Source organism: Lissotriton vulgaris, chromosome 7, assembly GCF_964263255.1.
Source record: "Lissotriton vulgaris chromosome 7, aLisVul1.2, whole genome shotgun sequence".
Taxonomy (NCBI): domain Eukaryota; kingdom Metazoa; phylum Chordata; class Amphibia; order Caudata; family Salamandridae; genus Lissotriton; species Lissotriton vulgaris.
Genome location: NC_141695.1, coordinates 1,451,267,390 through 1,451,284,342, shown reverse-complemented (window position 1 = coordinate 1,451,284,342; position 16,953 = coordinate 1,451,267,390). Strand labels below are relative to the sequence as shown.

General features: G+C 42.1%; 1 protein-coding gene across 1 annotated transcript in view; it reads left to right on the top strand.

Annotated features, from left to right (window-relative positions):
* PTPRT (protein tyrosine phosphatase receptor type T) overlaps window positions 1-16,953 on the top strand; it is a 1,692,228-nt gene that overhangs the window by 1,560,932 nt on the left and 114,343 nt on the right. Inside the window, exons 26-27 of the mRNA XM_086932257.1 lie at window positions 8,611-8,727; window positions 11,947-12,101. Coding sequence (XP_086788383.1) covers window positions 8,611-8,727; window positions 11,947-12,101 — 272 coding nt within the window. The remainder of the gene's footprint in view (window positions 1-8,610; window positions 8,728-11,946; window positions 12,102-16,953) is intronic.

Below are 16,953 nucleotides of genomic sequence, written 5' to 3'. Positions count from 1 at the left end.
ATATAGCTAGTAACATGTGTAATATGGCCTTATTTTGACATCTTGGGGGCCAGTGATATTTATAGACTACTGGGCCTTCAGCCTTATGTTTTAAAAATGTCAGCAGAACCCCTCAATTGCAGTAAAGGTTTATATGATGCAATTGAGACAGCATGGTTTGGCCACAGGGCCTTGTTTGTGGCAAGGACTTCCACCCAACCTGCTGTGGCTGCCCATCCCTCGCTGCACATGGCTTTCAGAAAGGTGCAGAGGAGGAATATCGACGGGGAAATATTGTGGGACAAAATTATCGCCGCAGAAATATCGTCTGATGTTTTGATGTTTGATGTTTTGGGGTTTTTATATAGCGCACTGTCACTCCAGGGAGCATCCTGGCGCTTCGACTTCATTGCTAGTAGATTATCAGATGTTGTAGCTGAATTATAGGTGTTGTATACAGTTTAAACAAGAGTTTTGCACTTTGATTCGGCCAATCCATAAATCCAGGTTTTTAGGGATTTTTTGAAGATCTGTTCTGATGTAATTAAGCGAAGGTGAGCAGGGAGTGTGTTCCAGGCTTTGGCTCCGAAGACTGCCAATGATTTTCCGCCCTTGGTGGCAAGTCTGAACTTGGGGACAGTCATCAAATTGGCCGTGGCTGACCTGAGTTCTCTAATGGGGTGGTATCTGTGAAATTTGTTTGACAGATATTTTGGGCCACGCTTGTGAAAACATCTAAATGTAATCACGAGGATTTTAAATAATATACGTTTCTAGATGGGAAGCCAGTGCAGCATGTCTAAGGCGGCTGACGCTGATGATTTTCTGGGCCACCTTAGAACCAGCCGAGCCGCCGCGTTTTGAACCATCTGTAATTTATGCAGGGTAGATTTTGCCACCCCTGCATACAGACTATTACAGTAGTCAATTCTTGATGTGATTAAAGCAATAGCTACTGTGCGGCGGGCAGACAAAGGCAGGTAATCAAAGAATTTGCGTAGGCCTTTTATAATGTTGAAACAGACGGCAGCTACTTCTTTAGATTGTTGTTTAAAGGAAAGCATGTAATCGAATTTTATGCCCAGGTTTCGAGTTGCATTGATGGTGTTTGGGGGAGCTTCCGCATCAGATGGCCAGCAAGTGTGTGGAGAGAAGAGATTGTTTTTCCCAAATGGTAGGATCTCTGTTTTAGCAGAGTTGCATTTAAGATGGTTATCATGCATCCAATTGAAAGTCGCAGTCAGACACTCTTTTAGAACCTGTTCGGCCTTATCTGTATCATCATCCAGGACCAGGACCAATTGAGTGTCATCTGCGTATGCGACCGTGCTCACATTATAGGAAGCAATTAGGTTGATCAGGGATGCCATATAAAGATTGAATAGAGTGGGGCTCAAACTTGAGCCCTGAGGCACCCCTGAGCCAATCTCCTTCTCCTCCGAGTGGTATTGTCCTAACATGATTATCTGTTTTCTGTGTAACAGAAAGTTTTTGAACAAGTTCAACACGGTGCCCCCTATGCCAGCCTCAACTAGGCGATGTAATAAAATGGCATGGGACACCGTGTCGAATGCTGCAGATAGATCAAGGAGGATTAGGACTGCCTTCCTCCCTTGATCTAGTGCAGCTCTTATGGTTTCTGTTGTTGATAGTAGTGCTGATTCTGTGGAGTGGTTTGCTCTGAAACCTGCCTGATTTGGGTGTAGGATGTTGTTTACCTCCAAGAATGTTGAAAGCTGTTTATTCACCAGAGTTTCAGCACATTTACATAGAGCGGGAAGTTGAGAAATAGGTCGCAGATTAGTTAGAACAGAGGGATCATGTAAAGTCTTTTTTTGTAATGGTTTTACTATCGCAGTCTTCCATGTACTGGGGACTTCTCCAGATTGGAGTGATGCGTTAATAATAGCATTAATCATGGGGTTCACCTCTTCTTTGATTGCATGAACCAGTGAGGGGGGACAAGGGTCAAGTGGCGAACCAGATTTAATTTTTGACATAGTTTGTAAAGTGTCTGCCAGATCGATCATGGCGAAGGTGTTCCATCTGGTTGTCCCGGGATTATTCTCTTGTACGATGTTTTCCTCATTTAAAGGGATAGCTGGAAATTTTTTCGTAATGTTAACAATCTTTTGTTCAAAATAATTTGCAATCTCATTGCAAAAAGTCTGTGACGGTGGTATTTCCTGAGATAGAAATTTTGGATTTCGAAAACTTTTAACAATACGAAAAATTTCCTTTTGATTGTTCTGTGATGCTTCTATCCTATTTTTAAAGTAATTTGTTTTAGTGCGTTTAATTAGTGCACGGTAATTCCGTCTTGCTGTTTTAAAATTATCCTGGTCGTCATTGTTATAGTGCTTACGCCATTTACGTTCAAGTCTACGAACTGTTCGTAATGTATCTTTTAATTCCTCAGTAAACCAAGGGGCTGAGATTTTCCCTTGTTTGAATTTAGATTTTTTGGCTCCTCCAGAAGTCAATTTCTCCCCTATGGATCTCATCCATCTTTCATAGCTGAGGTTGTCAATGGCAGCATTTCCAATTGTCGATGGTTTGTTCTCTTTGACCCAGTTAAATAGATCTGGGTGCTCAATGATTTTGGTCCAGCATGGAGTTGGTTTCTCATTTCTAATTATGTCTGATTTTGCAGTTTTAATTTCTTCCGTTTTGAGGTGAAATGCGATAAATTTATGGTCGGTCCAGGTTTGGGGCAGGGGCGTGGAGACTTTGATTGTGTTAAGATTTGAGCAGACACAGTCTAGTACGTGGCCCGCTATGTGTGTGGGGTCAGTCGTAAGAATTGTAAGCCCCAACACGTGCATAATGTCTTTGAAACACAATACATTTGGATCACTAGTGCTGTCAAGATGAAGATTTAAATCTCCCAGCAAAGAGAAATTGGCGGCCTTAAGCGTCAAACTAGTGAGCACTTCTCCCAAGCTTTCCAGGAAGTGGCTCGCTTGTCCTGGTGGGCGATATATTAATGCTCCCGAGAACGTGAATGAGTCATGGGCCTGAAAGTTAAAGGCTAGACATTCGGCTTCTTTGATGTCGGGTAGTTCCGAGATACTACATGTAAGGGTCTCTCGGTGTATAATAGCAATCCCCCCTCCTCTTTGTAAAGGTCTATCAAGTCTCTGTATCGTGTAGCCGGGTGGTAGTGCACATATGATGTCTGGATTGGACCAGTCTCTTAGCCACGTTTCAGTGACCATGAGACAGTCCAGATTACTTTCTGAGATTAAATCATGTATGTGTAATGCATTCTTACACATAGAGCGTGCATTAATTAGTCCTCCAATAATAGTCTTGTGTATAATTTTCGGAGTGTGCTTTGAATAGGGTTGTAAAGTTTGTTTACATATAATACAGGTAATAGGTCCTAGCCACTTATCTACTTCTATAGCATGATGACATTGCATGTAACTAGGGTTCCAAGACAGTAAGTTTTCTCTGGACATCTGACCTGGGTGCATTTTTGATCAGGAGGGGCAGAAGGAGCAGCCCCCAGCCCGTCCTTGGAGCGGACGGGCGCAGACGGGCTGGACTTAGGCTCGACTTCGGCGCGCTTCCGGCGCGCCCGCTGATCGGGTCCTCTGCGCTTAGGTGTCACCGTATGCTTTTATACAGGAGCCTCGAGTGCTAGAGCGCTGGGGCTGTGTGTACGCCCAATATGGCCGCTGAAATGCGGCCTCTCACTCAGCACCTCAATCGGCTGAGTATGGGGCGATTCTGGCTGTTTTAGCAGTGAAATTGATGCGCTTATCTGTGGGCAGTGATTTTATTAAAATTGAAAAGCTTGGCGGCGCAAAGTAATATTTAAAAACACAGGTAATGAAATTCAGGCAAAGCGCTGGTGATGCTCTAATCTATCTCCCGGCTTCCGCCTCAGGAGAGCTATGAGGTCCTACGAGCAGAAGTATTTCTCTGCTTTTATACAGGAGCCTCGAGTGCTAGAGCGCTGGAGCTGTGTGTACGCCCAATATGGCCGCTGAAATGCCGCCTCTCACTCAGCACCTCAATCGGCTGAGTATGGGGCGATTCTGGCTGTTTTAGCAGTGAAATTGATGTGCTTATCTGTGGGCAGTGATTTTATTAAAATTGAAAAGCTTGGCGGCGCAAAGTAATATTTAAAAACACAAGTAATGAAATTCAGGCAAAGCGCTGGTGATGCTCTAATCTATCTCCCGGCTTCCGCCTCAGGAGAGCTATGAGGTCTGGAAGAAATATCAACCACAAAAATATAGATGACAAGAATAACGACTGACAGGTAAGTAAATATCGTTTACAAAAATATAGTTTTCTAAAATATCGATTTTTTTAATAATGTTATGCATTTTTGTGTTTTAATAAGAATTGTTTGTCATTTTATTATATTTTTTAGAATTTTTCTTTTCTTTATTTTAAGTTTAATTTTGCGTTATTAGTTCCGTAGCGGGTTTTCGATGGGAAGTAATTTAATTATGTAAAATAAATTTATTAAAGAATGCATTAATTAATTAATTAATTATAGTTTGATAATTAGTTGTTAATGAATTTCAATTAGTCAATTAATAATTAAGTATGTTAATTGTTTAATTTATTTTAGGTGAGTGTTGTAGTGTTTATATATGTAAATGGTGTGAAGGGTGGTAAGTAATTAATATTTTATTGATTAATTATTAAATAGTTTAAAATTAATTTCTATTGATTATTTTGTAATCATTAATTGTAATTGTGTAATTAATGTTAGGTGTATATATGTGTAAATGATGTAAAAGCTGGTAAGCGATTAATTGTTTAATTAATAAATATTAAAAAAATAATTAAAAATAATGAATTAGTAATTATTAATTGTAATTGTGTAATTAATTTTAGATGTGTGTTGTGGTGTATATATGTGTAAATTGTGTGAAAGCTGGTAAGTAATTAATTGTTTAATTCATAGATAATGCAAAATTATTTTTAAATAATGAATTAGTAATTATCCATTGTAATTGTGTTGTTAATTTTAGGTGTGTGTTGTGGTGTTTATATGTGTAAATGGTGTGAAAGCTGGTAAGTAATTAATTGTTTAAATAATAAATAATAAAAAATGTATTTTCATTAATTTATTACTAAATAATAAATGTTAGTGTGTAATTAATTTTAGGTGTTTGTTGTGGATTTTATAGTGCTAAATAATTATTTTTTTATCTTTGTTAATAATAATATATTTGTATTTATATATTAATTATGTTAAAATTAGAAACACATTTATTGAAAATGTTGATATTTTTATTTTTTATTGTTTTGGGATCCTGCACCTTCCCTACTGTTGCACTCACTGGAGTGGAAATAGTAATTTTACCCCTATGCTATCCAGCGCTTTCCCTATTTTTGCACTCACTGGAGTGGGAGTAGTAATTGTTACCCCTACGCTATCCAGCACTTTCCCTACTGTTGCACTCTCTGGAGTGGGAATAGTAAATTTTACCCCTACGCTATCCAGCGCTTTCCCTACTGTTGCACTCACTGGAGTGGGAATAGTAAATTGTACCCCTAGGCTTTCCAGCGCTTTCCCTACTGTTGCACTCACTGGAGTGGGAATAGTAATTTTTACCCCTACGCTATCCAGCGCTTTCAATCAATCAATCAATCAATGCATTTCTAAAGCGCGCTACATACCCGTGAGGGTCTCAAGGCGCTGGGGGGAGGGGGCTGCTACTGATCGAAGAGCCAGGTCTTGAGAAGTCTTCTAAAGGCCAGCAGGTCCTGAGTCTGTCGTAGGCTGGTATGGAGAGCGTTCCAGGTCTTGGCGGCGAGGTAGGAGAAGGATCTGCCGCCGGCGGTGGTTTTACGGATGCGAGGAACTGTGGCGAGGGCGAGGTTGGCTGAGCGGAGGCTTCGGGTGGGGATGTGGAAGCTGAGTCGATTGTTGCGGTATGTAGGCCTGGCATTGTGCAGTGCTTTGTGTACGTGGATGAGAAGTTTGAAGGTGATCCTCTTGTTGACGGGGAGCCAGTGCAGGCCTCTCAGGTGGGGTGTGATGTGGCTGCATCGGGGTACGTCGAGGATCAGGCGTGCCGAGGCGTTCTGAATTCGTTGTAGTCGTCTCAGTTGTTGTTTCTGAGTAGAGAGCATTCCCGTAGTTGAGTCTGCTGGTGACGAGGGCCTGGGTGACGGTTTTTCTCGTGTCGGGAGGGATCCACTTGAAGATCCTGCGGAGCATTCGGATGGGGTCGAAGCAGGATGCAGAGACGGCGTTGACTTGACTGGTGATGGAGAGGGTGGAGTCGAGGATGACCCCCAGGTTGCGTGCGTGGTCTGCGCTTTCCTTTCTGTTGCACTCTCTTGAGTGGGAATAGTAAATTTTACCCCTACGCTATCCAGCGCTTTCCCTACTGTTGCACTCACTTGAGTGGGAATAGTAATTTTTACCCCTACGCTATCCAGCGCTTTCCCTACTGTTGCACTCACTGGAGTGGGAATAGTAATTTTTACCCCTATGCTATCCGACGTTTTCCCTACTGTTGCACTCACTGGGGTGGGACTAGTCATGTTTACCCTCACGCTATCTAATGTTTAAACTAGTAATGTTTTTATTTTGTTATTAAATGTATGTACTATTTTTTTTTCAATAGTTTAATGTGTTCATTAAATATAGAATATATTAAATATTTGTATTTATTTTTAATTATTTATATATGTTTTTATTCTACTTTTATATAATTAATAAAGTTTATAAATTAAATAAAGATAATAGTTAATCAAATGTATTTAAGTAAATATATGTATATGTACACTTTTTTGTGTTTAAATTAATTCAATTTAGTTTATTTGTTATAATTAGTTAAAATATATATTAAAATGAATGTAATTTGTTAATAATAATAATAATAGTTAATTAATTTCATTCAAGTTATGTTATTTTTTAAAGTCTATATTTTTTACATCTATATTTTTTACATCGATATTTTTTAGTCGATATTACTGTACTTACCGTTTTAAGTATAGGGAGGCGATATTTTTGTTAGCGATATTTTTACATCGATATTATTTTCATCGATGTTTTTGATATCGATATTTTAACATTGATCCTTTCGGAAGTGAGAGATGGGTGACAGCCTGGCCTGTAACCAGCCCCTGCACCCAACCGGCCTTGGTACCCTGAGCCCTACTGTGCATGGCCTTTGGATATGTTTAGTAGGGGTTTGATGCAGTGCCCGATCTGTAGCCAGAACTTGTGCTTAACCTGAGGATGAGGTTGAGGGCCAGCACAGCTTGGACAGAGGATCTGGCCTGCTGTCAGACTCTGCTCCCTATCTCCTGCCTATCAAGCAAAGCCAGACACTCTTTTTAGTGTTAGGCTTTGCCAGTCTTTTTTTTTTTACACTGCATGGAACTCGTAAGTTGACTTTGACTTGAAAGTCACGTAGAAATCTAGTGAATCCAGCACTCACTAGTCGACTCCAATTAATGGCTTGCACGCTGAAAATTACATTTTCCACACAACTTGGTATCCCTCCCACTGTCCTGGGGTCACTAACTTTTGGGGAATATTTTTTTTTGTTTTCTCATGTGACCATCTCAAGCATTGCTGATTAGAGAGTTTTAGGATTCCCCCCAAATAAAACAAAATCAGCCCTAATCTTTCCTATTGCATAGTTGAAATTTATGTAATGTGATTAGTAGAATTGGCTCATGTGTTTGAATGGCAGAGATAGCCACAAGTGTTAATCCTTTAAAACATGCCTGGCACCTTTTTGAAATGTGAATATCTCAAAAACTACCCAACGCATTTACACCAAATCACAAAAAACACGCTTTCTGTGTAAATGTCTCTTTTCATTCCCCGTTTGGTGTAATTCTCGTTAGTGGTTTTTGTTCTTTTTCTAGGAATAATTTCCCATAGGAGCTCAAATTGTACATTTTAGACTTTGCCACACAATACATTTTTTGTCTGTTACCTGATCTTCAGGAAACTTGGTATGCCGAACATTAGCTGACAGAGTTAGCAAATAGCTTAGTTTTATGCAAACCTCTTCATTGGGTCTTAAGTTATGGTCAAATAAAAGAATGCCTTTTCAGTAGAAAATGATGCTGAATCATAACTACATATTGGCAACCTCCATTGTGTAATAATTAGAAACAGACATGTGCAAAAAAATAAATTATCTAAAAAGATGTTAAGGGAACGTCCACATTTATGAAAAATGTTTTGATCACAATAATATACTACATACAAAAACAATATTTTCGAAAATTGATGTCTACAAAAGGTGTTTTCTGAAACGATGCTGTAACATGCATCCGCCTTTCCATTCTCTTTTTTCTCTAATACCATTTACTTTAGATCTATGTCCCTTAAAATCTTTCTCTTCTCTTTTTCCTTGTTCCTATTTCCTTGCCTTATCTTTCTCCTCTTAAAATGTACTTGTCCTCTTATCTCCTATGTAATTATCCTACAGTTTGTTTACTCTATTTTCATAAACTCGCTTTTTCTCTACATGTGTTTTGTTTGCAATCTATCTATCTATCTATCTATCTATCTATCTATCTATCTATCTATCTATCTATCTATCTATCTATCTATCTATCTATCTATCTATCTATCTATCTATCTATCAACCATAACTCTTTGTGTCTTTCTCTGCTCTATATATGCAGGTAAAATGTGTCAGATATTGGCCAGATGACACAGAGTTTTACGGAGATATTAAGGTAGCACTGATCGAGACAGAGCCACTGGCAGAGTATGTGATACGCACATTTACTGTTCAAAAGGTAAGTTGTTCGTCCTTCTTGCTGCCCTGCTTTGGTCTAGCTACGTTCTTTGGACTCTGCTTTATCCCTGACTATTTTCTCCTAATCACATTATGTGTCAAGTAATGAATCGCAACTTGTGATGCTCAATATCTTCTTCAACCGCACTTGGTTTAGTAGTGGAAAAAGCATACACTAGCAACTTTAGTAAGACTCTGTGGTTGTAGAGACATCCTGGTTGCCACACATGCCATGGAGGGCACAAAGAAAGGCTTGTAGAACATGTGTATAACACAAACACTCTGTTCACATTTATCCATACACCTTGTTTTCGTAGGTTAGCATACTTAAGGCCAGACAGGTTGGCTTTGCCACATCTTACTGTCAATGTGTTTGAAATCCCTAGATTTTGCCTTTCCGAAGGAGGGTTAAGTTTAGGTTTTTCAAAGCAAACAATAATCAATCTGACCAATCCAGTTTGAGAAGGTTAGAGATTTGTTTGTGATATGCATGAACATCAGTGTAAGCCCATATAGTGGGCATTAAAGATCCATGGTTAGTGGCAGTCAGGAATGTTTGGAAGAGGAAAGTGTATGTGAGTGTCTTCACCTTTTTCACAGTGGAGATAGACATTCGCCGGGAAAATCTGATCACACTGGTAGGCAGATTGAGCAGTCCTATGATCAAGGAAACCATCAATACAAATTGATTCACTGCCTGATAGGTGGTATAAGATGTTCAACCATAGCTATTTAGAGGTCTTTACTCTCCTTGGTGTGTTTTCTGATTTTTCTAGTTGTGTTTGTGGTGTTTGAAATATCAATAGTAAGGCAATAAAATTAGTAGGATATGTGTTTGTAATATCCACGAGTCAGTAAAATGAGTCGAAATTTAAAGAGTTAATCAGTTTGCATGCATGGAACTCTCTGTGGACAAAGACAAACCCCAGTAAGTTGTTTCTGTTCCTTTGAGGGGGACGGTGTCTGCTAATGGAAAGAAAGTTGTATGGACAATGCACACAGCTAGGTTTCCGTGAATGCAATAGCATCAGATTTAATGTCTTGGACAAAGGCGAATATGGTATTCAGTAGGACGGCTTCAATGTGGTGTATGGGAGATGGGTCACTGGAGTTGTGTTGTACGTGCATTTTGATCCTTGTGTTTAGGATAACTAGCTCAGGAGATTGTGGTAATAAATGGTGCTATGTGATATGTGCACACAAAGTAGGTGTTTAGCGTGTATTAGAGGTATTGTTGACGACACTTTGAACGTTGAAATCCAAGGATTGTGTCATTATCTTACTATTTTCTACTAATTATATGTATCCCAAACTTCTTTTTATGGTACTCTGAGTTTTCCTGTCTTTGAATTTTGTTTTTTTTTAGCCTAAGGAGAAAAAGCATAGTTTGTCAGCTGAGGACGGTTATACCTTAATAAGAAAAAAAGAGTATGGCATTTTTTCTGATTAAGGTGTTTGGAGTAGCCATCCGTGTTCGGATTGTGTGGTATTTGAAGGAAGTACTTGATAGTCAGGGACAGAATATGATCTCTGAATTGCTTTCAAACATATACTGGAGTGTGATCAAGGATGGAGCTCTCGTCATTTTAGGTTTTGCTGCCATGATAAAATCATACAAAAATATCAGCAAACCTTTGGTCTCTAATAGGGTCACTCAGAGCAGAGAGAAATTGGGATGCCAAGATGTCAAATAAAGTGCATGGAGGTGCAAAATACCTTCATTTTAGCAACAAAGAGTATAAAAAAGATGTTAACAACAAATAGGGTAAAAAAGATATTAGGAGCACACATTACAATTATATGCAGAAGCAGATTTAAGTGCGAAAAGGTTTTAAAGGTGTAAAATCACCCATGGTACATCATCATAAAGAGTGTAGAATCACTTTAGGGGCTCAAATAAAACTCAGGAGGAATACACATTTAGTTGGAAAATTACATTTGGGTGCAAACCCATCCTTGGTGTAACATTAACAGGAGAGTAAGTACACGTGTGAGTGTTTATCCCATACTCAAGAGCATAAGCACATTTAGGTACTAAACCTATTTTAGGTTAAACATCACATGCAGGTGCAATGTCACTCTTGAAGCAATATACGCCACAGAATAAAATCGCATTTAGGTGCAAAAACTAATTCCGATGGAAAAATACATTTTGGTAACAATATCAGAAGGAGTTTTAACATACATTTAGGAGCATAAGCACACTCGGAAACACAGCTTACGTTTAAGTGCAAAATCAACTTTAGATGCAAAATGACATCTTGTGCAGCAGCAGCATGAGTTCGAAATATTGAAGAAATAGAAAACACATATTGGTGTAAATTTTCTCTTATCTGAAAACTCACTTTTAGGTGCGAAATCACTCTTTTTCGAAAGCAGGTAGCATTGTGGAATCACACGTAGAAACAATATCACATTATGGTATAACTTCAGTAGGAGTTTGTAAATTCTTTTGGATACAATATTCAAAATTAGATGCACAGATACACTTAGGTGCAACGTCACCCCTGGCGCAAAGTCAGCAGGAGTGCTTTCTCATTTGAGTTCAAATCACTCAACACATTGAGATAGTAAGAAGTCAAAGTAGGTGTAGACGGTATGCATCCCTATGATATTAGATTTGATTGACAACACATTGAAATTACCCTTTGTGCAATGTGGAAAACCTTTAGGAACACAAATCGGTGTAGAATCCCTTTTAGTCACAAAATAATAATTTGTAAAAATCAAACAGCATTGAAATATCACATTTAGACATAATTCACATTAAGAAGAAAAAAAAATCTAGGTGCGCAGTCACCATTGGTAAAACATCAATTTTATCAGCTCAAATGTATTTTGGTTGCACTGCATAGATGCGTTGTTTCACCATCCATACAGTACATTAGAAAGCACTATTTAGGCTTTGGAAAATACATGTTGTAGTCAATAGCTAATGGTGACACTAAATTACTCTGGTCAGATTCAAAATTGGTGTATCACTTTTAAGCAGTGTATTATGTGGGCTGACTTAAATGACCAAATGCTGACGGATGCTGACACAAAGTACCTCTCTGTGTGTAAGTGGTTTTGATGACATGACTTTTTACAGTCCTCTAAAGCTATCTGTATCCAGATCTAAAATGGGAACATGTTCATGAAACTTGCTGCGAGATATTGGCAATAGCAAAAAGGTGGTAAGGATCTGACCAAATAATACAGGACTGTGTTTTCCCCTCAGAAAGGCTACCACGAAATCCGCGAGATCCGCCAGTTCCACTTCACCAGCTGGCCTGATCATGGGGTGCCCTGCTATGCCACCGGCCTCCTAGGCTTCATAAGACAAGTGAAGTTCCTGAACCCACCAGACGCAGGGCCTGTTGCTGTGCATTGCAGGTACTGCCTGGATTTATTTCTGTACAGATAATGCCCTTAATAAAGCTCGCTCTCCTCTGTTTCTTTCATTAGATCCACACTTTTTCTGGTACTATTTGATATATGTGCTCAAATGAATCTGCATTGATCTCCACATTGTAGCCTATTCATGCATAGACTGACTTCCTATTCGAAGAAAAGGTTCACATTACAAGCCGATTCCTCTTAGTTAAACCTTGACAAGCAGAGCCTGAGCACAATGTTTTTTTTGCCCCAACATTCTTTTTTGGAAGAGCAAAACAAAACAAGGTATAAGAGAAGAGGGGCAGGGAACATAAGGCATGATATGTGAAACATTGATAGAGTACGGAGTACACAGTGTAAAATTAAACTAGATACATAGCTTGTGGTGGTTACAATGAGCAGGGGCCCTTGGAAGTCAGGGAAGAGGAATACCAAGGATGATGCATGGATCTACTTCTCAGCACAGGATGGTCAGTGGGGAAAGGGGAGCCATAAAAAGCAGAACATGACCCCCCAAAAAAAGAGAAAGAAGCAGAGAGCCCATGCTCACACACACATGAACGGCAAGGGGGAGGGAGGGGAATGGTTGGAAGTAGAGGGGACAGCGCAGTATAACATCTGGCCACAACATTGGGGTTTTGGGCGCTCTCAAATAAGAGCTAGCGGGCATTGTTCTGGAGAAAAGGTGTCCTGGTGAGGAGGACGGTCTCTGTCTTGTCCTGTCAATTGTCGATGACCCGCTTGTAGAAAGTTGTCTGATGCATCGTCGAAAGCCATTCATAATGGGAGGAGGAGCGCCAGTGACAGACGATGCAGATCTTTCCTGTTGCTGGGGCTGTACGCAATAGATGGCCCTGAAGACGGAAAAGGTCCAGGAAGGCTGTAATGTCATGTAGAAGGATCAGGGAACGGGAGAAGGAGGTTGTGACTGGTAGAGTCTCACTCAGTGTGGTGCTAACCACCTTCCAAAAAGGTTGTTTTGAGGGAAATCACAGAGTATGGAAGGTAACTACGGTCATGGGCGCAGCACCAGTAATTTGCATGAGGTAACAGGCCTGCTGCAGGCAGTTTTACAGGAGTCCAGTTCTAGTCATGCATGGACTTTAAGAGACATAACTTCAGCCCCACGATCCAGTACCTCCAAAAGGTCTGCCCAATTCTCTGTTCTATCAGAAGTTTGGTTTGTCATTTGTCATGAAGGCTATTTAGGAGGGGCAGGGAGAAGAGATGGTGGCTCAGGAGCCTACAGAAGCCAGATATCACCAGTGGAAGTGGCCCCACGTCCTGAGGCAGGAGGCTACAGGAGAGGACTGGAGGGCCCAGGATCGCACACGCAAGCAGCGGTTGAAGCAATGCTATAGCTGCAGATACTGCCAAGACTAATAGATTGGGAGACCAAATTCTTCACTGAGTGCTGCAAAGGATTTAAGAGCACCCTGTGCGAGGGCTTGTTGGAGGCTTTGAATGCTTGCAGAACGCCAGACCTCCTACCTCAACATCACACCACCTATGCAGAGGGCAGAGTTACCCCATAACAGTGCTTGTTCCTGAAGGAGAGGATCCACCCTGGAAAGGCAGTGGGCCAGCTGCCATGATTTGACCAATGCTTGCAGCGTTAGATTGATAGGCCCGGCAGAGATGCACCACTCTTGAAGAGGGATTCCAGTCCCTCGGAGTAGCCCTGCAGGGTGTGCTCTGCCAGCACCCACAGCAGAGGATCCAGGACCCCAGGGAGCATACAAGCGAGTTGCATCAAGTGCAGGGCCAGACCTAGTGCTCTACTGAGATGAAACCCAGACCCCCACAAGCTCGGTGAGCCAAGAGTGTGCTACTGGCAACTGGGGACAGGAAGAGTCGCAGACAAACCACTGTATGCTCCAGTCCACGGAATGTAGTAATGAGAAAGGGACCAGTAGGGATAGTATGCAGAGGACATACGTGTATTGTGGCAGTGTCATCAGTCTAACCACCTGTACCCTGCCCCATAATGAGAGTACAAGGTGGACCCACTTCTCAAAGTCCAACTTCATGCACTCCACCTGAGGATTGAGGTTATCCACCACTATGTGGTCTAGTACTCAGCTTATGTAGACCCCTGGTAGATAAGGCACAAGGACTTCCATCGGAAGAGGTAAGCAGACAATGTTGGTCACGCGTGACATGGGTAGTGCCTAGCTTTTGTCCCATTTTAACCCAGTATCCTGAGAGTGCCACAAAACTGGAGAGGGTGTCCAAGAGGGCAGGGAGAGAGTGAGGAAGTTCCAAGAGGGTAAGCAAGATTCCATTGATGTAAAGGTAGACAGTGAATGTCCGACCAGGGATGGGAATATGGGGAGGTGTATGGATTGATGAAGAGAGGTCACTAGGGGTTCCAGGGCAATAATGAACAGAAGGGGTGACAATAGACAGCCTGCCTGGTCCCCCACCGGACTGGGAACAGGTCCAAGACAAAGCCCTCATAGCTAACTTGGGCAGTAGGTGAGTCATAGAGGCATCGAACTTTGGCTGTAAAGTCCTTCACCAGACCAAACCTTAGGAGCGTCGCAAATAGGTATCCCCACTCAGTACTATCAAATGTCTTCTCAGCATTCAGGGAGAGGGCGAGGGCATCATCCTGCAAGACCTTTGCTGACCACAAGGCATGAGCAAGTGTGCGGAGTGGGTGCCTGTAGGAGTTGCCAGGGACAAACACCACCTGTTTATGGTGGTTCAAGGACAAAATCACCACTTGAAGGCCAGCTCCAAGGACCCTGGCAAGTATCTCGATGTCCCTGTTAAGCAGAGTGATGAGTCTGTAACTCCTGCAGAGTAGATGGTCTTTCCCCAGCTTTGGAAGTATTGCTATTGCAGCCCTATTGGAAATGGAGGCGAGGAAACATGATTGATCGGCTTCATGGAGGGCCTCATGGAGGGAGTCCACCACGTCCTCGCTCGCCCGCCCACTTGTAAAACTTTGCAGGGAAGCCTTCTACCCTTGGGGCGTTGTGGTATGGGAGCCTAGAGATGGCCTGCACAATCTCTGTTTTAGTAATTTCCCCCTTTAGTACATGCCTGCCTGACTCAATAAGGCTGGGGAGGCGCACGCTATCCAAAATGGCTACCAAGCGGTCGGGTCGTCCGCCACCACCGGGGTGTACAGGCCACAGTGGAAGTCAGCAAGCTCACTGACAATGTCTTGTGGGTGAGTGAGGATAGTGCTATCTGTGGATTTAATAGCCTGGATGGCAAGTACTGCCTTCAGTTGGTGCCGGTGGGCCGCCAGCAATCTTCCTGCCTTCTCGCTTTGATGATCTTTAAGACGCTGAAGCATATACTCATCTTTAGAGGTGAACAGGGTATTGAGGTCCATGTAGGCATTCTCCAAATGACGGCAGAGAGAGGTAAAGGGGATGTCAGTGTAGAGGCATGTGAGTGATGCAGTCTCATCTTCTAGGGTCTTCTGTTGTATCACACTCAGGCCATTGGTAGATAGTTGCTTTGGTGGTCATCCATAGGCCCCAGTGGGAAAAGACAGACTCCCGATTGTGTTCCAGATAAGTCGAAACATGGGATCATAGGTGAAATTTGCATTGTGGAGTATGGTAGCGTGAAATGTTTAAATGCCACGGTTTATGGACATGGGAGGAAAGCCCCAAGTACAGGGAGAGCAGGGTTGGGGAATGTTCGAAAAGTGCCCCTTCCAGGATATGGGGGTCCCATGAGAGGACACCCTCAGGCTGAAAGACCAAGAAGTAGTCCAGATGAGATTGGATGCCATGCACCAGCAATACAAAAGTTTACCCCCGATCCTGTGTGTGTGTGACAGTCGCCAGAGATCCACAAGGCCATGGTCAGAAGTCCCCTAGGAGGGCCGAACTGCTTTATTACCCATGTACAAGGTGCCTGTGTGGTCAAGCACCCCATCACGTGCCAGGTTCCAGTCTCCCCCTATGAGATAGTGGGAGGCCCCAATTTCCGTGAGGAGATGATTGAGCTGGAGAAAAAATTGGCACTTGGATCCCATAGGTGCGTAAACTAAGCCAACACATAGTGTTCTCCCGCCAAGTCGAAGTTCAGCAAAGGCATAGCGGCAATCCCGGTCCATCCAAGTCTTAAGGATGGTGTAGGGACAGTTTGTGGCCAAAATAATCATGAAGCCGCATTTCCTAGGCTGCCCTAGGCCATCTGCTGGCGCTGCAGGGCAATTGCTGTGGACCACCCATCCCAGCCAATCAGAATACAATTTTTTCTGGATTCTTCATGGGAGAGGTGGGTTTGCTGTAATAAGGCCACATCAATACCTTTAGATTATATATTGGACAACACTTTGTCACATTTTATAAAGTGTGTCTGTCCATTAATATTCCAGGAGACACCTTGCTGGGAGAAGAGGGGCAGTGAGGCAACAGTGGCCATTGTAGTTAGGTGACAACTGGTGGGTGTGGGGGGGGGGCAAAAAGAAGGGATGAAAGCAAACAGAGGGAAGAATAAAAGAGAGAATAGAGGGAAGGAAATAAGGAGGGAAAAGGCGAAGAAAAGAGAAAGAGGGAAAGAAATAGGAAGCGCTCAGGGTTGGTGGGGCTGGCACCCCAGAGTAGGGGCAAGTGCAAAGTGTAAATGCAATGGGAAAAAGAAAAAAGGAAAAGAAAATCAGGAGGGATGGGCAAGAGAAAGGAGGTAAAGAGAAAAGTGAAATATTTCAGCATGGAACTGAGGGTGGAAGCCTCAGGGTAAGGCGACAACTGTGCCCTACTGTTCTTAGTTTGGGAGTCCAGGCACACCGGAGATCCCACAAAAAGGGGCAGGGAGGTCAAAGGGTAATGACCTAGACTGATGGCATAGTCATGGGGATGAAAAGAGAAAGTGTGGA